The following is a 27,392-nucleotide window of genomic DNA, read 5'->3' on the forward strand; positions in this document are numbered from 1 at the left end:
TACTTAGACATGAACTGAGATACTGCCTAGGAATTGCTCCCAATTTTTCCTGGAGAAGGAAAATGCACAGGGCAGAGGTGACAGGAGACTGACCATAATTTGAAAGCTGTTTAAACCCAGTGAGGGGACATATGGAGCCTCACCCCTTACAGGGATGCACATGGAGACTTATCATTTTATTACTTCCACATGTGGGTATTTAGGTGGTGTTTACCATAGAATAGTTTTACAAAACACTCATTTATAACTCCCATTTGTCTCTCCTGCTTTCATTTACTCAGAAACTGAAAATAGCAAGGAAAATGGAATAAGCTCTCTAGGGTGGAACTACCTTAAAAGTCTGAAAAAAGTCAGTTGCTATTGTTTAAGATTTTGACTTTGGTTGGGACCATGGTGCTTTGCGTTCACTAACTCAGACTTCCAAAGTCTTGGGTGGGAATTCTTGATTGCTGGAGGAAATAGCGTAACCTAATGGGTAAACTGGGAGACTCTTGAGTCAGACTGCTTGGCTTTGAATACCAACAACTCCACGACCCTGATCATTATTTAACACCTCTGTGCTTGAAGAATACCAATTCTTGAGACTACACTGTCTTATTTGGGAAGACTAAACAAGATAGGTACTTAGCACAGGACCTCGAGGAGGAAACAGCAATTATTCACCGTTTTTAAACAAGCCCCGAGCACTATAGTATAGCAGCAATGCCACTTCAAAAACTGTCAATGATTGAAGTTTTGGAACATGCGCAGATGTCGCTGAAGCCGGCTGGTACCTTATTTCGGACTTTATTTTGGCCTATCATAAGTCCACAGTTCTATGCCAAGGACATGGGAGCAGGGAATGAAGGTAGAAATTAAAGCTTACCAATTATATTTTGTTCTATGGATAGCTGTCTGCTTGCCAACTTCTGGATTCAGTCATTCATTACACTAGGACCTTCAACTTGTTCCTATGCCCAAAGTTAGCACAAGGCTTCATGCCCTTCAAATCCATTCCCCTTCGTTCCTTCTCTTGTACTTCTTGGTCCTCACATACGAATTTTGGAAAACACAAGAACATACAAAGAGCTGTATCCGTTGAGAGTTCCATCCCTTTGCTCACCGCCTATGTATATACACAGAGCCAACTTGCTCAGTGTATACTAACACCATTGTTGAAACGGTAAATCTAAAACTGAAGGAATACTGCCATATGAAAGGCCTTAGAGAAGTCTCTAAGGACTGGTGATATTTGCAGATTTGCCCATGTCTGAAATGTAATCTAATACCCTAAGTCAAGTTACAGCTAGGTGAGGTAACAAACACTAACTGTTGAGAGTTTCTGGTCCTGCGACCACACAGATACAGTGACAATGAGATGCACTGACAACGAGACCACACTCCCACCTACACAGTACAAAATGCCCAGTCTAGCATTTGAAGCAGTGCGGACTTCGCACACACATGATCGCTATGCTGTTCTCTGTATCTGATCCCCTGGTACACTGATCCCTCAGTTTCATCATCTTCACCCTTCTGTGATTTACTTCAGGATCTCTTGCTTTGGACAGTCCCCTCTGGGTCACCTTCTCTGGCCTACTGACACTGGCCCAGTCCAGTTGATTCTCATTCGCATGTCCCCTGGCTTCTGCTGAAAGCTTATTCCTCACTCCCACAGGGAGCTTTCTGGGTCAGTGCCAGTTCTAGCCCCAAAGGGCCTTACAAGACTAGGGAAGAGAGGGCAGAGGGAAAGGAGACACATATGGGCATCTGTTTAATAAATAGCTTATCTGGGGTAGGTGTTTGACCTAGTATTTAAGACACTGGTTAAGATGCCTGCACCACACATCAGAGGACTTGCTTTTTGATCCCAGCCTTGGCACCTCACTGTTGCTTCCACTGGGAGGCATTGTTAATGGTCCAAGTAGCTGGGTCCCCACCACCCACTGAAAGGCTTGGGCTGTATTCCTGACCTGTGCCTCCTGCGCATTCAGTTCTGCCCATCACTGGAATTGAGAGAATGAATCAGAGGGTGGGACCTCTGCCTCACGCATCCCTATCTCTGCATTGCCAGCTGTCTCACTCTTCCCACCTCATTTATCAAACTTCAGCTCAAACAGTAAGTCAAAATAACCCTGAGGAACAAAATATTTCCTTAGAAGAGACCTAGACTTGGACAGGTAATTAGCTCTCAAATACACTGTGTGTGTGTGTGAAAACTATGTTCAAGAGCTCTGTCATAGGAAAAGCCCAGGCCCTATGGAATGGTACCATAAAATTCAAAATCCAAAAATAATTTTTAAAAATCCTTACAACCCTGCCCCCCAAAATTCTATCACTTTGGTATTTCTAGGGTAGATATCATGAAATTACATGACCTTATCAGTTCTATGCTGGCATTCAGTTTTTGAAAACTTTCTTTACATGGAAATCACAAAACCAAAGCCTCTGGAGGCCAATGCTGGGGCACACTGGGTTAAGCTGCAGCCCGCACTGTCAAAAGTGTGAGTCCTGCTGTTCCACCTCTGATCCAGCTCCCTAAGAATACATCTAGAAAAGCAGCAGAAAGTGGTCCATGTACCTGGGCCTTTGCCACCCACATGGGATTGCTGGAGGAGGCTTCTAGATTCATCACAGCCCAACCCTGGCTATTGAAGTCATGTTGGAAGTGAACCAGCAGCAGTCTTGTGGGAAAGGAATCCACTGATCTTCGTCTTACTCTTTGTAACTCTGCCTTCCAATTGAATAAAGAAATCATAATGCCTGGGAATGAAGCAAATAATTTTTCATCTGTGCATGTATTAGAGTTGCATTGCAGAATACAGTTGCTACTAGCCACGTACGGTTATTAAATTAAAAATTAAATACCATTAAAAATTCACTTTCTCAGCCCACACTAGCTCCATTTCTGCTATTCGGTAGTCACGTGCAGGCGAGGACGACTGTATTGGAGAGCTCAGATCTGAGCGGCCCACCACACTAAGAAGCCATACTGCACAGTCAGCTCCGGAAAAGTCACTCTGCATTTGTTTCTCTGTGGGGATCGATTTTTGCTAATAAAAAAACTGAAATCTTTGAGAATACTTATGCTAGGTTAATAGACTCATCAAAACGCTTTTAAAAACTCCAAGCAGATGGCACATGCAAAACATTAAAAACTAAGCAGATACCAGGTGAACTTGAATCTTCACACCCATCTTAAAATTCCCCTCACATCTGACAGCTTCAGAGCACACCAGCAAAAGTTTAAAAGAGGCATTTTATTCTCACTGTGCAGACTGATGAATCAAAGCATCATGTTTTCCTGAGTAATTAGTTCTTCAATAATTCACACAAGCAATAGGTCATTTTGGGGTTTAACCCCTGCTTCCATTAGCCCTGGCCACACGGTCCACCGACAGATGTCTCACTGTGGATGCACACAACAGAACACCGGGTATCTGTTTCACCTACATCTGTTCCCAAACAGCTTAGGCAGATTAATACCTAGAATATGCCCACTCCACTAAGTCCTGCATAATCACTGTTGTTTTTAAATTGCTTTTCCTCTCATTTTCACATTTTTCCACATTATCTTTTATCTTGCTAAATTTCCATCAACAAAAATGTGTTCATATATCTTAGAGTTCAAGAAAATCATTTGCATGCTCTTCCAATACTGGCACGCATTCTCAGGACATCATTTTGGAGCCCAGCATTCCCAGATTTTCTGCACACCACTCCAACTCAGCTGAACCCACACTAATGGTAGGAATAGCCTCTTGAAAAGTAATTAGAGCTTAGTGTCTCAGATTATACAAATTCACAATAAGGGTATGAAAAATGGTTCTAAATGATCATTAGAAATCTTCAAAATGTAGAATAAGGATTTTTTAAAGATATTTGCTCAAGAATTCAATAGATGATACAGGAAAGTAAAACAAAAATTTTTTAAAAAATGATAAACTAGTCCTTGTGTCCATCATTAAAAAGTTTCTTCCATTGGGAAACAAAACCTGTACTGAAACCAGTCATAATCAGCACGTATTTGTAATGAAAAAAGCATGTTATCAGAGTGACTGTCACATAGCCATAGTAACAATTTTTGTGAGATTTATGTTTCATAAAGTCATCAATCTGCACAAAAATATGGACAGTATTTGTCACTCCCCTCAGGATTGTCACTTAAAGGACCGAGGCAGAGTGGAAGAGACACATGTTCCCAACATGATACCACTGGCACCTTTAACATTTGCCACAGGGATCATTGATTATTCTTAAATGCACTAAAAAGTGAGCTTAATAATGTCTAATCCCGCCTATTACTTACTCCCTCTCAGCAGTTTTCCTTTATGGGATGAAGAAAAGAGCATATCAAGTCACACATAACCATCAATAGAACTGGCTTTAAAGATAAACAAAAATGCTTTCATCTCTTCTTCAGTCTAGCATTACAAATGAAAGCTTACCACCTGGCAAACAATACCCTGGAAGTTGTTTCTGGTTAAGATTATTTATTTATTTATTTGTTTATTTATTTCATTGCATGATGTGACACATTTTTTTTTATGCACTGGAATTCCTCCCGCCCCTCCTCAAACTCTCCCCCCTCCATGGTGGATCGCTCCACCTTGTTGCATTTCCATAGTTCAAATTCAGTTGAGATTCTTTCATTGGAGGTTTTGACCAATCATAAAGTCCAATATCTTATTGTCCTGGTAAGTTCAATGGCTTCTTGGTGAGACCATCTCTGGTCTGAAGGTGGAACCAGCATAGTATCATCCCAATCAAGTAAAAAACCCAACATAATATTTACAACCATTTACATTATGGCATTAATTGACATGGTATTGATTAACCAATATGTTACTAGGAAAATGCAGGTTCTCGACCGCAACCTGTGACTTCCTCATAGACATTTCAATTTTGGTTTATATTCAACCATGTTCTATATACCTTAAAATGGCTATAGACTGCTATTCAGCTGTCTCTTGTCTATTTCAATGTTAGTATTTAGCATTTTATAGCATTGAAGCATGATTTTGCTAAACCTGGTTGTTTTTCGGGTAGTCTAACTCTATAACTAACAGGCCAAATGTCAACAGTTTAGGTGAATGTTTTTGGGAGGGGTGTGCAGAGAAATCTTCAACACCCCAGAGGGGAGTAACTTATCTTTGTGTCCCACCCAGTGAGTTATAAGTGCATCCCAGCTGGCCGCTTCCTGTCTGTTTCTAAGCTTTCCTAGTCGTTCTCTGTCTATCCATTCTAGTTTGTTTGTTCATATGTTTGTTTGTTATGAGGGGTTTCTGGGCTTCCAACTTTGGGTCCCCACCCTCTTTTGTAAGGACAATCTGGTTAAGATTTAAAACAGGAGCAAGCATTGTGGCACGGAAAGCTCTAGCTGCAACCTTAGCACCTCATTTGGGTGCTAGTTCAAGACCTGGCTGCTCCACTTGCAATCTGGTTCCCTGCCAAAGTGCCTGGGAAGGCAGAAGATGGACCCCACCACCAACAGGAGGTGCCTGGAAGAAGCTCCATATGCTTGGCTTCAGATTGGCCCAGCCTCGGCTGTTGCAGCCATTTGGGGAGTAAACTAGTAGGTGAAAGCTCTCTAACTCTCCATTTCAAATAGAAAATATGTCTTTAAAAAATAATTTTAAATGCCAACAGGTAATGACGCATTTAAAAATACTGATTTTAGAGAATACCTGGAGCAGTAACAGCAGGAGCTGAAGTTAACAACTTAATCATGAAACATGTAAATTGGTCTGTAGTATTTGCTTATGTCCTCTGAGATTTCTTTATGCTTTTCTGCCCCTTCCTATGAAGCCCCTAGCAGCTTGAAGGGGGCTGCCCATGTTGGGTACTGCACTTGACCTGTTCTACTTTGGCAGGTCCTCAACAAATGATTGTCTGTCCTGTCCCATTTAACCTCAAAAAAAGTCGCCTAATACCTCTTATTTCCTCAGGATTCTGATAACCTCCTTGGGTACAGACAGTTTGACAACTATCTTCTATTAACATGCATAAGCTTGTGTGTGGCTCCACAAGTGAAATGGCTATAATTTAGAATTCTGGAATAACACATAGCTCTAGCTCATCCAGTGGCTTTGTGCAGTTATCAACCAGAAAAGAGTGGGCTTTGATAAAGCAGTTTTTGCCTCTTCTCTGGCAGGATTGGTTGAGAAAGTCAGCCAACGTAAGACAAAGGACACAGCTCCCATCTAGTGATCTCCACATAGCTTCACAATCCAGACTGAGGTAGTCGCTCTTTCAATTTTCCCTTTTGTAATTAAAAATGGTGGCATCTGTTGATCTATTATTAGCCCTCCAAGTACTCCACTAGCCCTACATTCCTGCTTCACTTTCACGAATACAGTAGTTACCCAATATGCATGATATATGAATTCTGATTTCCCACTGGATACTGCAATTTCAGATGCTCCACTTTCTATTCAGCTCTACATTATGTACCTCAGAAGCAGGTTGAAGATGGCCTAAATGTTTGGGTCTCTCTACCCACAAGAAAGATCAGGATGAAACTCCTGCTTCCTGGCTTTGACTTGGCCCAGCACTGGCTAGTGAAGACATTTTGGAGAAAAAGCCAATGCATGAAAAGCTCTTTTTCTCTCCATTTCTCCTTATGTTTCTTTAACTCTGCCTTTCAAAACAATGTTTTTTAAGATTTATTTGTTTTATTGGGAAGTCAATTTTAGAGAGAAGGAAATAAAGATACAGTCCAATCTACTGCCAGACAGGACCCCACAGCCTCTTCTCTGAGACAAGTTCCTAAAACTGAGGCTTTGAGGCTACTTCACCCAGGCAGTCTGGAGTAAGCCTCCTCCAACCTCACAGCCTGCAGAGCAATATTCCTACTGCTCAGAATGAGGGAAAGGATGTAAACTTAGGGCTTTGCCTTGGCCTGTGCGTGTCCACTGAGGCCCAAAGAACCTCTATCCTCAGTCGAGCACTTAGGCAGGACTTGATCCCAAGTGGATATAATCACTTCTAATTGAATCAATACCTTCATAGTAGAACAGACCCATGCTTTGGCCTATGTGACCCCAAGTATCCCACAGGCATGGTATGACTCCACAAGAAGTCTCAGGGCCCAGTGGCTGAGATTAGTGTCAGCCTGAGCAGTCAAACCACCATCTGCTTCTCTTCCCCAGCCCTGAACTCATAGCAAGATGCAACACTCCAGCCATTGGAGAGGTGGGCGATACAATGAGCATGGGATTACATCCCAAAACTCAGTGCCTGTTTGGGAGTACACTGCGCAGCTCATGATAGTTTGCGCCCCATAACATTATCTGTGAACAGAGCTTCTGGATTTGACTCAGTGACAATGTCAGGCCCATGGCCTGCCATTGGACTTCAACCCTGGCTAGCATCACCTACAGTTGGTTGCAGCAGCATTGGGCCATAAGCCTACTTCAGCAGCAGATACTGTGGGTCTTGTTCCTACTCCTAGGCTGCACCAGCCATGCAAGGCTGTGGCCTTTGGATGCAGTATAGCCTTGTGGCTTTGGAGATTACAGGACTGCTCATTCTCTTCCTCCAATTCATGGAAGCACATGAAGTGAGCCGAGAGAGAAAAACAGGTGGGGAGCAGAGTATTATAGAGAAACCTGGGCCTCGTGCCATGCAAGTCCCAGTGCCTGACCCCTCCATGATTCTAGGAACTATAGACTGAGGACTGGCACTACTGAAAACTTAGCACTATTACTAGGCCACCATCAAGAGCCACATGTCCCTGCTGGTTCTGTGAGGACAGCCCTCATCAGCTGCAATGGAACAAGATATAGTGAAACCACACTAGATCAAGAGCTATGGCCAAAAGCCTACTAAACAGACATCTTTTGGAAGAGTGTTTTATGTAATAAGCAACCTTTTTCAAAAGATTCATTTTTATCTGAAAGAGTTAGAAGAGAGATCTTCTGTCTACTAGTTCACTCCCCAAATGGCCGCAGCCAGCCAGAGCTGAGCCAACTCAAAGCCAGGAGCTTCTTCCAGGTCTCCCTCGCAGGTGTAGGGTCCTAAGGACTTCAGGCATCCCAACACTGCTTCCCCAGGCCTTAAGCAGAGAGTAACTAGGACTTGAACTGGCACCCATATGGGATTCCGGTGTCACAGGTGGAGGCTTAGCTTACTGCACCACAGAATTGGCCCGTACAAAACTCAATCTTCAAAAACACTAGATAACTGATGGATATCAAATAAATAATGCACCCCTAAAAGCTATGAAAAGATCAAACCCAAACTCGATAGAAGGAAAAAGACAACACTGTAGAAATCAATGAAGCATAATAAAGCACAAACAACCAGTGAGGAGAGTTTATATGAAGACAAGTCTTTAGCAAATTAATCAAAAACGGGGGTGAAGAGTGAAGCTGTGGAGCAGCAAGTTAAGCCTCCGTCTGTAGTGCTGGCATATCTTGTAGGTGCCAGTTTGAGTCCTGGCTGCTCCACTTCTAATCTAGCTCCCTGCTAATGTGTTCAGGAATGCAGCGGAGGAAGGCTCACTGCACTCTTCAAGGTCCCAAACAAGCTACTGGCTCCCAGCTTTAGACCAGCTCAGCTCTGGCTGTTGAAGCTATCTGGGGAGTAAGCCAGCAAATGGAAGATCTGTCCTCTGTCTTTCAACTAAGCCATCGTAAGTATATAGGAAACAAGACTCAAGCAATGGAAAAGGAGATTATTACAATGTACCTCCATGGAAATGGAATGATTTGTTGGGGGATAGAATGGGCTACACACAAAATAAAAAACCTAGAAATATAAATTTGTGAACACATACAACGTAGTAAAACTGAAGACACATAAAACCTGGGAGACCAGTAATGAGTTTTACAGGAGAAACACAGCTTCAAAAGCAAACATCCAGACACAGAAACTCAAGCACTATTACTAGGCTAAATTAAATTCTAAGTTGGAAAGAACACCAATTGTCAAACTATTCCAAAAACCTTAAAAGATAAAAAAACCTTTCATATGCACTCCATGATGCCATTACCTTGATAGCAAAACCAGACATGAACAACAAGAACTATCCACAAATCTCCCTGATGAACGTAAGCACATACATTCCTGACAGAACACTAGCAAATTCAATCCAAGAGCACATTATGACAAAATTCCATGACAGAGACGTGGGGATATCTCAATCAACAAAAGTTACATCAACAGAATGAAGGGTAAAAACCATTCTCATTTAAATGGATTAAGAGAAAGCATTCAATTCCACAGCCATTTGTGGTTTTTAAAATCCTGATTCAGTTGGTATTATTTGTTTTGTTTTGTTTTTTTTTTTTTTTTTTTTTTAATTTATTTTATTTTCATTACAAAGTCAGATATACTGAGAGGAGGAGAGATAGAGAGGAAGTGGAGCTGCCGGGATTAGAACCAGCAGCCATATGGGATCAAGGCAAGGACCTTAGCCACTAGGCCATGCTGCCGAGCCCCAGTTGGTATTATTTGGAGTCTTGTTCCCTTTATGCCTCTATATGACAAACACACAGCCCACATCATATTGTGTGCAGGAAAAGTGAAAGTATTTTCTTTAAGATCTGGACCCAAATATGGAAGTCTTCTCCTATTCCTCTCTAGTACTAATAGTGAAAGAAATCAGGCAAGAGAAAGAGCACACAAACATGAAGTGAGGAAGTCAAATTATTCCTATTTTCAGATGACATTGATTTGAAACTGAAAACAAGGAGTCAGCATTGTATTGCAATGAGTTAAACAACCACCTGCAATGTCAAATCACTGATGGCCACCAGAGAGTCAAACCTACTCCACTCAGTCCAGCTCCCTGTTAACGTGCCTGGAGAAGGATGATGAGTCAAGTACTTGGGACCCTGCCATCCCGTGCAAGTCCCAGACACACTTCCAGCCTGGTTTGGCCCTGGTTGTTGTGACCAATTGGGAGTGAAACACTGAATGGAAATATATGTTCTGCTTTCGAAAAAATTCCAAGACTATTAAAACTGAAACAAATCCAGTACAGTTATAAGATACAAAAAACCAACACACAAAAATAGCATTTTATGCATCAGCAATGACTATAGAAACTATAGGAGCAATCTCATTCACAACAACTATCAATATGAGACTCCTTTTAACTTTAACCAAGGATATGAAAGATTTCTACAATGAAAATTTAAAAACACTAATGGAAGCAACTGAAGCTCAAATCTCCAAAAAGGAAATGGCCTCCCATAGGGATAAGTTGATTATTAAATGTTCATACTACCAAAAGTAATCCCCATCAAAATACCAATGACATCCTTCACAAAATTTAAAAATAATTCCCAAAATTCAAAAGAAAGAAAATCTGAAATACTTACCAAAGTAGTCAGGGTTGGTGAATGATCAACAGAGTAAAGTGTTACAGTGTCACCACTCCACAAACACATCCATTTGAAAAGCGATTTATGTGCCAAGACAGTCACAAGAGCTAAGTAACTCAAGATCCTGAATAGCTAAACAATCGTGAACAAAAAGAAAGCTGGAGGTGTTGTAACACCTGAGTTGAAGAGACAATACCATTGCAACAAAACACAGAACTGACAAACAATACAAAGCAGCAGGTATTTGGTAAAGGTTCCGCTCAGGACGCTCACACTCCTTATCAGAGTGCGTGCATTTGCGATCTGGCTCCACTTCCAATCCCAGCTTCCTGCTAATGCACAACCTGGGAGACAAATGAGTTCCAGAATCTTCCTTCAGTGTCTGCTAAATGCATAGCGTTGTGCTTAACACATGAAGGAAGGAGCAGTGTGGCAAACCAACTGGATTGCTATATTCTACCAGCTGATGTCAGAACAGCAAGAGCAGGAGAACCGGATCCAGGCAGAGCTAGGTCAACAGTGAACATTCAAACGTGAGAATTTTAAGGTAGCTAAGCATTTGCTCTACCTTCAAAAACCAGAGAAATATTTGGATGTCTGGGCTGGGATAGGTAATAGGGCCAAGGGATGTGCTAAGAATTATGAAGTACTTTTGAATGCATTATCCAAGAAATACAGAGTATTGTTGGATAGATTTGAACAAGAGAATGTCCCAATTTGTGTTTCAAAAAGATAACTGTGGGGGGTGTGTGTTGGGGCATGAGGCACTGTTCTGTGCTTCATAGGAGCATTAGCACCATGCTTGGCCTCATCCACTAGCTTCTAGTGGTGACTATGCTACCAGTGAGAACCAGAAACGTCTCCAGGTATAACCCAGCACCCCTCAGGTGACAGAACATCTGCTGCCTGGCTTCTTGCCATTTCTAAGAATTCACTCACATTAGTAAAGAATGCTAAACCAGCTGAAACTCAAAAAATCCTTCTAGAAGAACCACTCACTTGACAGTCTCCAAGCATAGATTGTTTCTAATATGCAGATACTATAAGCTTGAGTCCTCATATGCATGAAATGGGAAGTATTCTACAACCAAATCTACTTCTTCTAATTCAATTTTCCATGAATTATTAAAAGTATCCTTGTATGTGGAATATGCATGGTGATTAACTTGTGTTTCTCTTGTTAAAAAATAAAACATAGCATTGTGGTGGGTGTTTTGATGCAGTTAACTCTGTTTTGGATGCCCACATCCCATGTCTTTGCTAGAGGTAAAATCACATTTCTGCTTCCAATCAGTCTTCCTGCTAATGTACCTGGTATGCATCAGATGGCTCTTCCACATGGGAGATCTGTTGCTAGTTTACAGACTTGGCCAGACCAGACACTGCAGGCATTTGGGGATCAAGGTAGTGCATAGAAGGTCTTTCTCTGCTTCTCACTGTCTTTCTGTCACTCTGCCTTGGAAATAAATCAAGTGCAAGACAGTGAGCTAGGGGCTTACCATTAGAATCATGGTTTTTTAATACTCTACATAGCTTCATTATTACTCCTTCACCTGTTATGCCAAAGTGTTTACTACAGATGTATGGGATTTTACAATCTACCCAACATGCACTAAAGGAACCACAGCTCTCAATTCAACTATGGCATCATAACTTACAAATATCTATACAAAAAAGCTAAATATTTTGACAGTTCTCCAGCAAGTTTCATAACCACAATATGAAACGTAAACCCTGGAGTTAATCTAAGGAGAAAAAAAATTGCTTTTCTTGGAGAGAAAAAGTTGTGAGATTCCTAAGACAAGTGGCAGCAAATGAGACCAGTGACTAATATTGACCAGACAGCACATGAGAAAAAAAAAAAAAAAAACAAGGAAACTCTTAAATTAGATGGGAGCAGAAATCAAGGCAGCAAGGCAGCAGAGTCAAAGACAACTGACAAGGAAATCTAAGAAGGTGAAAGCTGAAGTTTCTCACTCAATTGGGCAATTAGATGGTTGCTGCTAACCTTTGCCCAGTTTGATCAGAGAGAAGGAACAAAGCCAGGTCTCAGATGGTTGAGGAATAATTAAGAGGTAAATGAATAGAAGCAGTGAGAGTAAATCAATTTTTCTAGGAGCTTATCAGAGAAAGTGAGAAAACAGGAATAGCAGCTCAAGCAAGAAGCATACAGGATCAAGGCTGGGGACTGTCAGATACAAATGTGCAAAGCTTAGCACCATGCTAAAATGAAAGATCTGGTAGAGGATACGGCTGGAAATCCAAGAAAGGGTATAACAGATGAGACAAATTGCTAGGGAATGAGACAAGGCTAGGGAAAAGAACTGGATTGGCTAGCAAGCATCTCTGCTGTGGCTGTGGGTGAAAGCTTGCATTAGGAGGCTGATCAAAGTCCCTGAAATGCAAGAGGTCTACAAAGTCTGAAGTTTCAGCAGTGATTACAAAATGACCATCACCGATGTCAAGACTTGGGATGAAAATGGACATTGTGATGTAGACAGAGTTTTGTTTCTTGTTCTAAGATTTATTCTTTTTTATTGGAAAGAGATTCTTTTTTATTGGAGAGAGAGAGAGAAAGCTCTTTATCAACCGTTTCACTCCCTAAGTGGCTACAATGGCTGGAATGGAGCCAATCCAAAGCCAGGAGATTCTTCTGGGTCTCCCACGTGGGGGCAGGGTCCTAAGGCATTAGGCCCACTCTACTGCTTTCCCAGCCCAGAAGCAGGGAGCTGGATAGAGTAGAGCAGCCAGCACATAAACTGGCACCCATATGGGATCCTGGTACGTGTAAGGCAAGGACTTTAGTCACTAAGCTACCGTGCCAAATCCTAGCCAGAGTTAAATATAGAAGCTGGGCCAAGCTAGAGCCAGAAGTTCTGACCTCAATCCATATATCCCTTAGAGTTAGGTAGTACCCCTAAGTACTTAAGTATCTAAGTACTTAAGCCTCCACCTATTGCCTTCTAGGGTCTGTTATTATCAGGAACCCGGTCTTAGAAACAGAGCTTGCAATAGAACGCAGGCTCTTTCATGTGGGATGTGGGTGGTCAACAGCCCACTCCCGCATGAACATTGTAAAGACCCCTCCCCAGACCTCCCATCTTGACTTGCAGGCTTTCCTCCAATGCCTAAATGGGTAACATTTATTCCAAGTCACCCCTGAACCCAATAAAGAGAACCATAATTACAATGCTCATTTATCCTGCCAAAGGAGTCCATCAAATGTACATCAATGTACAATGTCTTTGCTCATTTCTCAAGATGGAAAACTGAGGACAGTTCACATGGCATTTTCTTTCAGAGGGAACAGTTCATATTTTTAAATTTTCAAACTGGGTGTTCTTGCAAGCATCTCCTAGCTCTGATTTAATGCTCACCGTCCTCCTCCACTCTTTCCTGGGCCATCAGTCACCTGTCAACCAGTCCCAGACGTGGCTTCCCTCACTGCCCCTGCTTCATACCACACCATGTTTTTCCCTTGATTTGGTCCTCCTCCATTCTCCAGCCCAATTTCATCTTTCATGAGTCACATCGAAGTTGAGTCAACAGCAGAGTATATTTCTCACATTCAAAAATACCTCACAAGACCTCCTCTTTTCTGACTCACTTTATCGAGGTCAAACATTTCTTGATTTTTTGTATAAGCAGTAAGCTGCTAGAATATTGCACCCATACTTTTAGAGGCCCCAAATGCTTTGAATCCCTAGAATTACAAAGTGCTAATAGTTGTATAAAAGAAAAAAGTTCTGTTCTTTTATTTTCATGTAACAGCTTTGCAACATTCATTTGCATGACCTCTCATTTCACAGTGTCATTTAAATTCTTTAATGCTTCAGCTTGTTGGTGATCAAGTGGACTCCTTGGACTAACTTTAATTCTATTCCTCAATGCCATTCCTGTAGTGCAAACCGATTTAAAAATGAACACACTAGCGCCATAACTGTGATGTGATGTAAGGAATTAAACTACTGCATGCACAAAAGTAGCAGCCGCTCCGCTGTTGATCAGGCTTCCTGTTAGTGCACCTGGGAAAGCAGCAGCAGTGGGCCCATACCCTTGGAACCCTTCCACACACCCTGGAGACCCTGATGGAGATTTCTGCCTTCTGCCTGGCTCACTCAAAGGCCACCAAGGGGTGAGCCAGCACATGCAAGAGGGATCTCTCCTGTCCTCCAGCTCTGGTTTTCAAATAAATAAGTCTGGGGGGTGGGGGGCGGGGATCAAGAGGGGCCACAGCTGGGACACAGTGAGGTAAGCCATGGCCTGTAGTGGCATCACATGTGGGCACTGGTTTGTGTCCCAGCAGCTCCAGTGCATATCCAGCGCCATGTTAATGAACCTGGGAAGGCAGTAGCAGATGGCACGACTCCATAGGCCATAGGCCATAGGCCCCAGGCCCGCGCTACCTGTGTGGGAGACCCAGGAGCAGTTCCCTAGTGTACGGCTTTCTGTTCAGCTCTGGCCTGTGTGGCCATTTGGGGAGTGAACCAGTGGGGAGAGAATCTCTGCTTCTCTGACCTTGCTTTCAAGAAAATGGGTTGTTGAAAAAGTAAGACTAACTCTATATCCATAACCCTAGCTTTTAACCACAAATATTCAAGAACATACTTCCCTTCTAACATCTAGCTATGCCAACTAGTGCAACGCAGTAGATTTCACATCCATAGCCAGCCCTTGGTCTGACCAGTTCATTTCCCCCTTGTTAGTCTGAACGAGAAACTTCGTTGCAAGACAGGTCACTGTTAAAAATCTCGTTTAACAGGAAAGTTTTCCGTTTCATAAGTTAGTGCTGAAAGGAGGCTGTGTTCCAGACTAAAGGACCTGAAATTCACACGGCTCTTGTAACTTATAACGGTAACTAAAAGTGCAAGCTAATTAAACGGCAACGCAAGGAGCCGCATGATCTACTAGAAACTTGTGATCCAATATTCTGGAATTACCAGCAAAAGTCAGGAGTGTTTAGCCGGAAGCAGCCTTAATTCTAGACAACAGCGAAGAATTTGAGTTGGCAGAGATCCCAGAGCACTGGGTTAGATTTTCAGAAGCCAGCAAGGAAGGGTTGGGTTCAGAAGCCACGCGTAGGCATACTCTGTCCTGCAACTACATTGAGCAGACCAACAAAGCTGATGGTAAACAAACAAACCAACCTTGAGCTGAGGCACAGGAGACCTCCCTGAGTTTTTAAGCTACCTCCCCTTTAGTGTCAGGTTTTTCTTTCAGGACACTGAGTGAAACCTTTGCCTGGAGAGTCAGCGGGACCCTGGCAGCGAAGCCCAGGAACACGGCGACTTAGTTGGGCAGAAGCCGGGGGAGCGGGTGCTGGGTGCAGAGAGAAAGGCAACCCCGGGGCAGGAAGGCCAAAGCGCCGGGAGCCCTGCACTCACCCGCCGGGCGCTCGGGCTGAATGGGCCGCCACCTCAGGGCCCTCTCGCTCAGCACCACGTCGCAGCTGCCCCTCTGGATCTCGAAGATGCCTCGCAGCAGGACCCGCTCCTCCCTCTGCCGCGGACGCGCCTCTTCCTCCCGGCCGCCCTCCCAGGCGTTCACCCGGCTCCAGCGCTGCCTCCGCAGCATAGCCAAGCCTCAAGATGGAGAGCTGGAACTAGGGAGAGAGCTTGGAAAGGGCGAGGGGAGGCGACGGCGGCGGCCGGGGCTCGGGCTGCGTCCAGCGTTGCCACAGCAACGACGCCCGGGCAGAGGCCCAGGAGGGAGGCGGGGCGGGCAGGCCGGACTGTCCTGACCTCGTCCTGACCTAGACCCACACTCCGGCCCACACGTCGCGCCTCAGCCGCTTACTGGAGGAGGGAGGTGGGGGGTGGCAGGTCCGTCCAGGAAGACCAATGGCACTTTTTGCCTGGTTCCCTACTCAAGCTACCCCGGGCGCTGAACGCACTGCGTGTCGCAGAAGCCTGCGTGGTCCTGCTTCCTTACCGGGGCCTCACAAGGAGAGGAACGCAGTGAGACTGGTTTGCGGGCCTTGGGGAGTGGGCCCTTGGCTCCCCAAACCGCCCCAACAGAAGCCTCTGTTTGTACACGTTTCAGTGCCCCGCCAGGCCTGACGGAGGGCCCTACCTTTCCTGAGGTGGCTCCCCAGAAGGCTTGTGCTCTAACAGACTTTGCTGCAAGGAGAGCCCCGCGGCGAGTTCCGTGTTCCAGGCTGCTTGTCTCTGGACAGCTGGGCTTCCTGAATTTAACTGTTGGCTAATTTGGAAAGCCGGCAACACCTGGAGACCAGAGGTCTCATTAGAGTCACCTGGGAATCTTTCAAAAGGCACCCGCTGGGCCACACCTGAAGGCAATTAAGTTGAACCCCTGGGGTTAAACCCAGAAGTCCAGACTATAAGTTTCACAAGTGATCTCTGTGTTTAGCCAATACTGAGGATTCCTGTTACAAGCAGGGAGCTGCCACTTTGCGATGGAGAAGCAGGGTAAATGTGGAAATAGGAGTAAAGAAAGAAGTAAAAAGGTTTTGTATCAGGTCATGATAATTATAAGGAGAAAACTGAGTTGAAGCAGAAAATAAACGCCTGAAGTTTCCATCCTAGTTGCAGTGTCCTGTTTGCCACACAGTTCTGTCAGACAGGCAGCCACTGCCTCTGTTCTCGTCCCTGGCAACAGTGCAGGTCAGGTGAGCTAACTCTACGCACTCAGCCGGTTTGCAGGCCTCCCTGCCAGACCCAAAGCCCCAGGCTGCCTGCTCACCTGGGACTCCGCATGCTCAGTGCTCTGAAAACAGATACATTTCCACAGAAGAAGAAGAAGGTGTGATGTGGTTCCAGGTAGCTGTTTGCCGGAGCAGAAGCCCAGCTGCTGCTGAACTCCATGCCAGCTTCCGGCTTCCGGGTGGCTGTGCTCAGCACTCAACAGTGGTAAATGTGCCCTTGGAGGAAGGCAGGAGCGGCAGCCCAGCCTGTCCACAGCTGTCAGGCATTCAATGCCATCAGCGCTCACTGGGGTGTTAAGGGCTAGCTGATAAGCCAGGGCAGGTAGGCTAAGGCAATGGTTACTTCTTGAGACTCATGCAGAAGGTCAACTTGCCATTTCTCAAGCTTCAGACAGGCCAAGCTGTCACAATCTTGGCCTTGAGATGTCTTGAAGATGGAGACAATGAGAGTCGTGTTCCCCTCTTCGACTTTTACCAGTTGTCCTCCTCACACAACTGCCTGATCAACATTGCTAATTGACTGTCTAGTTACAAGCCTAAAACCAAACTTGTGGTTTTAATGTCACAAAGTTATTCCACAATGTTACCAACGGAACAAATGTGTCATTGTGACTCTTCCTGCCATGCTTATCTACTTAGTCTCCCACCTCCCAGGCAATTTCCTGGCAAATCCTGCCCATTGGCTCGGCAAGGCCTGCTCCTTAGAGCTACCGTCATCCTAGGCTGTGCCTGTGCGGCTGGAAAACATAGATCTCTGCTTCTTCACTGGTGCCTTAAACCTCTCCCAAAGTCTCTCTAGCTCTGAAGTGTGGAGTTTGTGTGACAACAATTGAGTGGTTATGCTATGCCAAGTTATCCTCGGTCAGGCTGTTTCTCAAACTTCAGCAAAAACAGTTTGTATTAAGAATCACCACAAGTGGATTAAAATCCAATTCTCACCACCCCCTGTGAGATTCTGTGTGACCTCATTCCCACTCAGATGCTCAACCTCCATCATTTGTCTTTTTTTTTTTCTCCCCACTTATGCTATTTTTTTTTTTCTACCACACTGGCCTTCTCTTTTCCTCAGATAAACCAAGTTTACCTTCCTTCAGGGCCTCTGCTATTGTGGCTGGCTCCTCTGGACCATTCCATTCTTGGCAACACCCATATCAGCTTCTCAGAAGGTCTTCTATGTCCAACCAACCAAAAGTTGACACATACTCAATTGTTGTTTTTCATTGCTCTTTCCACTATGTAAAAGTATTTGGCTGATTTATTGGCTTACTTCTGCCTTTATGTTTTGGTTTATTTGTGGCTTTATGTCTAATGCTCAAAGCAGAACTTTTAATATGCTAGATGTCAAGACATGTTGAATGCAAAATCAAATTAAAGTTTGTTATGTGTCATGAGTAACAATAAAGGAAAAATTTATGACAACAGGCCGTATCCTTTTTCTCCAGGTCAAGATATATTCTGAATTTAAGTGGGTTTTAGTTTTGTCCACCTCTCAGTTTTGTCTGATGCTAAATGGGCACATTGACAACATGGGAGAGGGCTGACTGTTTTGCTTGCATGCTGAGCGGATATTTGGTCAAAATGTTCCTGCCACTCTGGCTCCTACTGCCTAGAAAGGTAGAAGACCATATGTCCCTACAATAATGACAGAAAAAAAAAAACAACAGGACAAATCCTAGAATCCCACCAAGCCAGAATATCGAATTTCCTCACATACCAGTTTTTCATACTCCAATTAAAGCTCTGCTTAAGATGCATGGCTGTTTGGGCCCTGCGGCATGGCCTAGTGCCTAAAGTCCTCGCCTTGAATGTGCCCCGGGATCCCATATGGGCACCGGTTCTAATCCCGGCAGCTCCACTTCCCTTCCAGCTCCCTGCTTGTGGCCTGGGAAAGCAGTCGAGGACAGTCCAAGGCTTTGGGACCCTGCACCCGCATGGGAGACCTGGAAGAGGTTCCTGGTTCCTGGCTTCGGACCGGCACAGCACCAGCCGTTGCGGATCACTTGGGGAGTGAATCATCGGACAGAAGTTCTTAAAAAAAAAAAAAAAGAAAAGAAAAAAATGCATGGCTCTGCTATGTTGTAGGACAATCTCACCAGGCACGATCTCTCTTATTTCTGTTAGAAGGGATGAGAACTGACCCAAGGAAAAAAAGGAGAACCCACCCTCTTTCCCTTCCCTCCAGTTTTTAAAGTCCCTCTTTAGCTAGGTTCTGAGCATCATAAACTGAAAGGCAAATTGCTGAAACACCAAAGAGATTTTCAGGGTAACTGCTAGCAATGCTGAATCGTAGAATCGCAGTGTGGTAGAACTAGCCACACAAATGATACAGACAATTTGAGTAAGAAATATGTCCTCATTTACTACATTATATGCATATGTCATCTCTATTAAAGCTATGGGAGGAAAGTATTATGCAGAGGAGGCAATGTCCCTTCTCACTACTAAAAACAGCTCACTTTCTCAGGCTTCTTTCTCAAAGACGTCAGAGTGCCCAACACAAGACTTGCAGTCTCTGACTTCCAGTTCATCGTCTAATGCCAGTTGGGGCCACTTTAGAGTCTATATTCCACACCTGTACAACTATCAGTTGTTATTAAACAAGATTTTATTACACAAACGAGTTCCTAGGGACCAACATTTAACATAGCATTTAAGAAGTTCCTTAAGCACCTGCATCCCTGCCAAGATGTCCCATTCAAGTCCTAGCTCCTTCTTTCTGATCCAGCTTCAGCTAATGCTCACACTGGGAAGCAACAAGTGATGGCTTACCTACTTGAGCACCTGCCCAGCACATGGGAGACCCAAGTTGAGTTCTTGACTGTTGGATTTTCTGGCTTCAGCCTGGCCAGTGCTGGCCATTGAAGACATTTGGGCAATGAAGCTACAAATGAAAGATCTTCTTTCTGTCTCATCTGTGTCTTCAACAAACAAAATAAGTATTCTTTTTAAAATACAGGTTGAGTCAGGCTGTTCCTTGCTTGGCTAATCTCATTTGAGGTCAATAAGAAATCAAGAACTTTGCAACTTTCCACTAGCTGCCTACTCCCTAGCAGTGTTAGAAGTATCGTATTAAAGAATAGAGGAGTAACAGAATTTTTAAAACATAGTGTATATGCAATGTAAATATGCAAACATACATAAACTAGTGTATCTTCCAATAGCCATTTCCACAAATCTGTTTAAGACCAGCCTCTTTTAACTCTGAGACCAAGTCAGCTTATAGCAGTGTATGCTGATAGTATTTTGGAAGTATTTTTGTCCAGGTAATCTGTGATTTTAGCTGTGCTCTTTGATAGGGCTTGACTTCAAGGCATATTGAAAGGGAAACAGTGCATTCTTCTGTGCTATAAGGCCATTGCTTGCTTTCACAACACTTTTTCCAGGAAGGGAAGCTATGCAAGACTCACTACAGTTTCTCTAGATTATGCTTACTCACAACATTTCTTATTAAACCCAAAGTTCTGTGGCTAAGAAACCCTATTAGTACTTAGAAAATTCAGCCAAAAATTTCCTTAGCCAGTTCCACAAGCTCATGAGTTATTTTTGCTATTTCTGAGGTGGCTGCAGAATTACTGGGGACGATGTATGTCCAGCTGTATGTATGTCACACCACTTTCCTGGCCTCCACTGTATACCACTACAACCGCTCTCCGATCAGCACCTTCATATCGCTTCAAATGCCTTAAAATATCAGATCAGACTGCTGTGCCCACTGTGAAGTGTGGGTCGCCGAGAGTTTGCTACTGAAATTGGTAGACTGAGGCTTTGATGGAGTATTACAATATCATGACCTCTTGACTTTGCCTGGTCCTATAAACTCTGCTGTTACAATACTGGTTACCATGATGGAGTTTCCTTTGTGTATCCACAGAAAAAGCTATTCTGAGTCATCAATATTCTTTAGCTTTTCTCACTTAGAAAATCAACATGCTTCCTCTTTCCTAAAAAAAGAATACTGTAAGAATAAAATTCTTCCAGTTTTTGATCCTTACCCCCAACATTCTCTTTCTTCACTCTGATTCCTATTTCTTGAAAATATAGGAGACATAAGGGCAACTTAAGAAGTGATCTCACCTGAAAACTCAAATATATTGTAATGTAAGAAACAGGGGAAGTGAGAGAGGCAGGGAGGGCAGGAATATCATAATCTTGGAATTACATGTACAAATTACATGAAATCTATTAAAAACTAATGAAAACTTCCAATCTTAAAACACAAACATAAAAAAATGAAAAACTGCAAGAAAGAAGTCCTCTCCTTTTCTTCACTCTGCGTTAGTGTGTGTTTATCCCTCTACCCCATTATCCTCTAGTAATCAGCTGGCTGCCACATATATTCCAGACCCCAATGGTCTGCAAATATGCTACATTTGTCAGATGAACACATATCTATGTCAGTATTTCCCATATTAGAAAAAAGGGAAATTTCTCTTTATCTGAAGCCTCCTTATGTAAAACTTCACATGAATAAAGTAACACCTGTATCAGGCAAAAGAGGCATAATTATGGTGCGTATATGTATGTGTATGTGTTTGATTCAGAGAAAAGAGATATACCTCTTGCTCATGTATAAAGGAGCAAGGCTGTGCAGGTAGCCAAAAAGAAATCAAGGACAGACATTTAGATGAGTAGTTAAAACAGCTTGACCAAGTCCACATCACAGTGCCCATCTGACTTCTTAAGGGCAGCTTGCCGCTAATGCAAACACTGTGAGGTGTGGTGACAGCACAAGTAATTGGGTCTCTGCCACTTATGTGGGAGACCTGGATGCTGCTCTCTGACTACTGGTTTTGATTTGATTTGTTCTCTCTATATCTGTCCCTTCTTCTGTGTCTCTCAAGTACAAAAGAAAGTAAACAGAAAAGACTGAACACCAGATAGAATGTAAGATATAACTATAACCAAAATTTCTCATCAATTGGATTCTATTAGAGGAGATAGCAACTTGCATTGGAAGCAGTCAAAGCCGTCAGATAATCAGCCTTACATCTTTACTCAAAGCTGAAGTCTTGGTCTCTGAGTTTCAAACTGAAAGTGAGAGTACTGCCTCAAGGCTCTAGTAACCCAAAAACAGAGATGGGGAGTTAGAAGTCACTTCACGTTAGAAGTTATGACATCTGAACCACAGTAATTTTAAAAAAAGAAGATTGTATAATTTTACATTTTTTAAAAGTGTGGGCTAAGTGAACATTAGTGAAATCAAGGAAACTGCCTTTTCCCCCAAAGTTTCAGTTTAACTGGTATAAAATACCTCAAGACGTTATAATTACAAAAATTATATTGGTGCAAAAAATGAAATTCATGCAGATAACAAGACTTCAAAAGTTCATAAAAATGTATATTCCATTAAAATATGAGTGGATTTCAAAAAAGTTTCCACGACAAATGCAAAGTTTCTTTCATTTTACTTTTTCTAGAAAATTTTCAAGTATCCTTATACAAGCTGCCATAGAAATCAACTTTGGCATATTTACACAAAGAATAAATACTAGTTGATTTTTGATATATATACACATACACACATATATATACACATATATATGATTCACAACATAATTAAGGCATAGTTAACTAGGCAAAAATGAAATCTTTTGAAGTAAAGAGTCTCTGTTTAATATTCTTATTACCACTCAGAGAAGAAAATAGTACAATAGAGTTGCTTTATACAAAAATCTCGCTAAGGGATTTAAAAATATCTAAATAAGCACCCTTAATGTTATTAACTAAGAAATACGTTCAGTGAAGAAATATTGTCATGAATTTGACTTTATATATATATACATTTTTATAATTGTTTACTGAGTAATCAGTGGCTGTATAAAATATTTATACTGTTATTTGTTAACACCGACAGGCAATGTATTTCTGAATCTTCTTTATGAAGTCCTTTATTATCCTTTCTATTCTTGGACGTGAACTCTACTTAATCACCTACTTGCAACCTACCACAGCTTATCAATTTATAATTCCCTGCTCTGATGAAACAAGCATCATAATTATTAGGGATACCAGTCACAGAGTTAAGTTTGGTAAGGGATGTAACATCTCTTCATTGACGTCACGGAAGTGGTTCTCTCTTAACTGTCATCATTGAGAACACTGATGAAAAACATTAATCTACTTAGTTTAAATGTCAAATTTTTAAAACACCAAGTATCAGATGAAGTGATTTTAATACCAAAAATAGAACATGAACAATTGCTGAAAGAATGAATAGGCAAGAGAGCTCTTAATAAATGTTAAAAAAAAAAAAAAAACATGGTTTGGAAATAGCCTGCAACATGTTAGCTTTTCTTTTATTACAATTTTAATTCATATTTAACCAAATGATATCAACAAAAAGGATAAGATTGAAAACTCATGCTCATCCTAAGGGAGGGGAATTTGTTGCCATGCAGTATCATTAGGTTCAATTATTGCTATCGTTTTCACAGAATTAGTGCTTATTGATATCCACTGGGGTGTGGATCACTTATGATCCTCTTCACTCTTAGCTGAGCTGACATACAGCACAGTGGTTAAGGCAGCAAGCCTACTATGGCTTGATTCCCTTGGAAAGTTAATATTTACTGAGAATCTTCTAGGCCTTTTAAGCACCCAGAGAAACAGCAACAATAAAATGTAGGCTCCTGTTCTAGGCAGGGAGCAGACTCTTTTAAAATAAACAGAAGGATTTAATGTGAAAGATAAGGCTACCTGGATATATACTCTGAAGAAAGGGAAGGCATCATAATTCCGCTGACTAGGAAAGGACCAAGGGTGGCTGTTACTTTGTCAGGAGACTGAAATCGTGTTTTTTGAGAAAAGGACATTGGGAAAAGAACCTGAATGAAGAGAAGTCAGGAATGCAAATGTCTAGATGTCCCAGCATCTTAAATCTCCTGGTCTATAAGACATGTAGTTGCTTTGATAATGTAGTGTGTAAATGGATGAAAAGCACTTAGCACTGACTTGATTAGGGTGTGAAAAAAAAAATCTTTCTGACGGGCTGTCCTTAGATATGAAGGTATAAAGCAAGATTTGCTTTCCAGCAAAGTAAGTTACCAGATTACCTTATACATGCTAGACTAAGCTTAATTTCTTATTACATTCTTACATTCTCTATTTTCCATTTTGCATTACCAGATTCATCTCTTCATTCTTCTCCCTACCTGGGGATCTGTAAGGAATTGTTTTCTTTAACCATCTGCATCCAAATTAGCTGTGTAAAAATGAGAATAGTGTTTAGATAGCCAAACCCACATTTAACGTATCTGAAGATTTAAGCCAACCTTAACAAACTATTCCACACTTTAGGGCATCTTAAAATTAGCAACTGAACCAATAGTCCCTGGAGACAGTGGCCTTGACTTATGGATGCCACTAGTTTGGCTATAAAGCTAATTCCATCAGAGCCACTGAACCAAGTGTTCCTGTGTGAAGGGAGTCCATGAGTCTATTGATAGCACGAGATTTTTCCTGTCAGAGGAAAGCAGATGATTTCAACTTTTAAGTGCATATACTGCTGATTTCTAGTTGGATGATTTTGACAATAGTGTCCTCTGAAACATCATGCCTAGCCAGGAGCCAATGATCATGCCAGCATACAAATCACTGGGCATCCAATGCCAGAAAGCCTCTTTGCAATGGTAACAAGAGTTCTCAGTCCTGGTGTTCCACAAGATGTCACATTGCCTCTTTTATCCTTAGTCAGACTCTGGAATCAGAGATTTTATTTAGATGGTTTTCAGGAAATAAGTGGTAGTGGGTGGACAGAAAAAGAAGAGGTTTTAGTGTCATTTAAGAAACAGCTTTGCTATTTTACATTTCCCATTAGGACAAAATCAGCCAATGGTTTGAATAGTAGTTGTATTAATTGGCTTAATAGATATTTTCGCTTTAAATTTCTTGTATAATTATAGAACTAAAACAGCTTGGCTCAAACTGTTAGCTAATGACCCAAGTATCATTTTAGTAATTGCTAGTCTTGTTCAGAAAAAATGCATTAATTTTGTAAGGCTGTATAGACTTTCAGATGTTGAAGTTAATTATTTAAAAGAAAATTTTTGTTCTAAATGTCATTTTTCTGTATTTATAAAACTAACATTGGTAGGGCATTCAAAAGGTAGTATAACCCTCTATTTTGCCTTGTATGCTACTGTCTTTCAAGAAGTAAAATTAGATGATACTACATAATCGTAATCAGTAAGATAAGTGAAATCTAAGTTATAAAGACTGTTCCTAAGCAAAAGGAATTATACACATTTACAACACTGAGCCAAATTTTAACTCCAACTAGAAAACTCTCTGCTGATTTTAAATTCCAGCTGCTCTGTAAACAACTATACAAAGGATTTTCACATTAAATAAATATCTTGCTTATTAGGAATACCAATTTTGCAAGACAAAGAAGCACATAGGACCCTAAATATTACTAGTAACAAGTGTCATATCACAAAATTACAAGGAGTTTCCCAATAAAGCCAAAATGCCAGCATTTTTTATTTTTGGTTAAGCTTCATTTAGTAAAACATTTTCTTATTAGCTAGATATGAGCATTAAATGAATATAGAGACTCTAAGAAATAATTCCTAAAGCAAAGAAGAGAATTTAAAATGTTTCTTGTGGTTTCAAAATACCTTCCAAATATTCATTAAACATTTAAGTGAGTAAATTTGTAGAATATGTTTCTGACATTGGCACTGGTTCTGTGGTATTTCTCTGATCAGATGGAAGTGCTATGTGTTATGCAGAGTGCATGCAGTTCATTCATGCATAAACAATATAATTTTCATAAATTAAAACCTCCCCTGCAGAAGGAACATCTGTGCCTGCCTTTGAATAAAAGATGGTGGCATGTGAGTTATTCCTTGACTCACTGAAAGAATCCTAGGTTTTAAAATGAAGTTATATGGGCTAGATGGCAAAAAAAGTTAAACTTAACTTTCACTATCCATTTCTCCCTTATATAAAAAAAATGTAGTCCAAATTTTCCTGTTTGCTGTTTAAAGAGCTGAAAATCTAGAAATGCCTTTCTTTTGTCCACTACTGCAAGGTTTTTTCTTAGATGCAAGGAGCAGTCTAATTTTCCTAATGGGTGAAATAAAGCTTTTTAACAGAAACCAGATACGGTTGTTCACTTAAGGTGTCCTGTCCGTGAAGGCTGGTAGGATTTGGATATTCTATCAGTATTACATTTCCTGAAGTCCAAACAGTGAGAACAATCCATGATACAGGAAGCAACAGCTTGATTTCAAAACAACAACTCTGATTCACTTGGAATGAGACTGCAGCATTTTGGATAAAGTTGCAAATAACTTCAAAGTATTTCTGTCATATGAGGAAGGCTGACAGAAAACATTTTTAAATGATGTACTCGAAACTGCACTCAAACATTTGTTTAACACTGGAATATTCCTTACTGCTGCTGTCACAGCTTGATGCTGCCCCATTGGCAATGTTATTAGTATGGCTAATTGTTCCCATCCATTAGATTACTCACATTTTTCTGGAGCAGCTTGCTAAATGAGGTCAGCTTTCTGGAACCCCTAAATCACCAATGAGAAGGAGATTAAAGGAACAAGCTTGGGAAGGGGGGTTGTCATCAAATGTGGCATCTGAACCAGAGAAGGAACAATGGAGTTACTAATGACATAGATCAGAGCGCTACGGTAGAGCCAGGGCACAAGAACTAAGAAGTTATTCCCTCGGAATCCTGACTGTCAGTCATTTCTCAGAAGAGAAATGGACTCAAAGGTGTTTGGAATTATCAAAGTTTTCTAAATGAATTGCAGTTATGAAGCAACAAAACGCTGCATTCCAAAGTACAAATAATTCATTACCCCTTTCTTAAAAAAAAAAAGATTGTAATTATCTCAAGACAGTCATTGAACTATTAGAAAATGCCACTTCTTGGAGTCGTTAGATATTTTCCTTCTTGTGTTTTAAGTCATGTAACTTTCTCTTTGAGACAGTATTCATTTCCAAGAAAGACCTGTTCAGGTAATCAAGCACTAAGAAAAGAGTAAAGCTTTTATATGTATTTCTGTGTGGATAAGTGAAATTAGAACATTTGGTTAATAATTTGTTAATAATTAAGTAAATTAAGACTGTCAAAAAATAAAACATATAACCATTAAAAATAGGTAGAAAGGAAACATCCTGGGAGTGACGCCACTGAAAGAAAACAAAAACGTAATTATCAGCATTGCCACCCCCACCCCTGCCCCAGCAAAGCTCCTGCACCAAATAATGAACTCTCAGATCCTACAATGATTTACAAGAAGCTGGTGACTCAAAGCAAGGTAAAAAGACCAGAGCATATGCTAAAGGACACTTTCTTTCTTTCGTTTTTTTAAAATTCAGTCAGTAACTATTCCCCCTAGGAATAATTCAAACTTTAAAAGGAATTACCCTAAAAAGAAAGGCCACAACTACTC

General features: G+C 41.6%; 1 protein-coding gene across 1 annotated transcript in view; it reads right to left on the reverse strand.

The window, feature by feature from the left end:
• Positions 1-16,041, reverse strand: part of CERKL (ceramide kinase like) — a 133,865-nt gene extending 117,824 nt beyond the window's left edge. Inside the window, exon 1 of the mRNA XM_004577298.3 lies at positions 15,695-16,041. Within this exon, the coding sequence (XP_004577355.2) occupies positions 15,695-15,884 (190 nt within the window). The 5' untranslated portion in view covers positions 15,885-16,041. The remainder of the gene's footprint in view (positions 1-15,694) is intronic.
• Positions 16,042-27,392: the final 11,351 nt, after the last annotated feature.

The sequence above is a fragment of the Ochotona princeps genome, chromosome 5 (assembly GCF_030435755.1).
Source record: "Ochotona princeps isolate mOchPri1 chromosome 5, mOchPri1.hap1, whole genome shotgun sequence".
In the NCBI taxonomy this organism is placed as follows: domain Eukaryota; kingdom Metazoa; phylum Chordata; class Mammalia; order Lagomorpha; family Ochotonidae; genus Ochotona; species Ochotona princeps.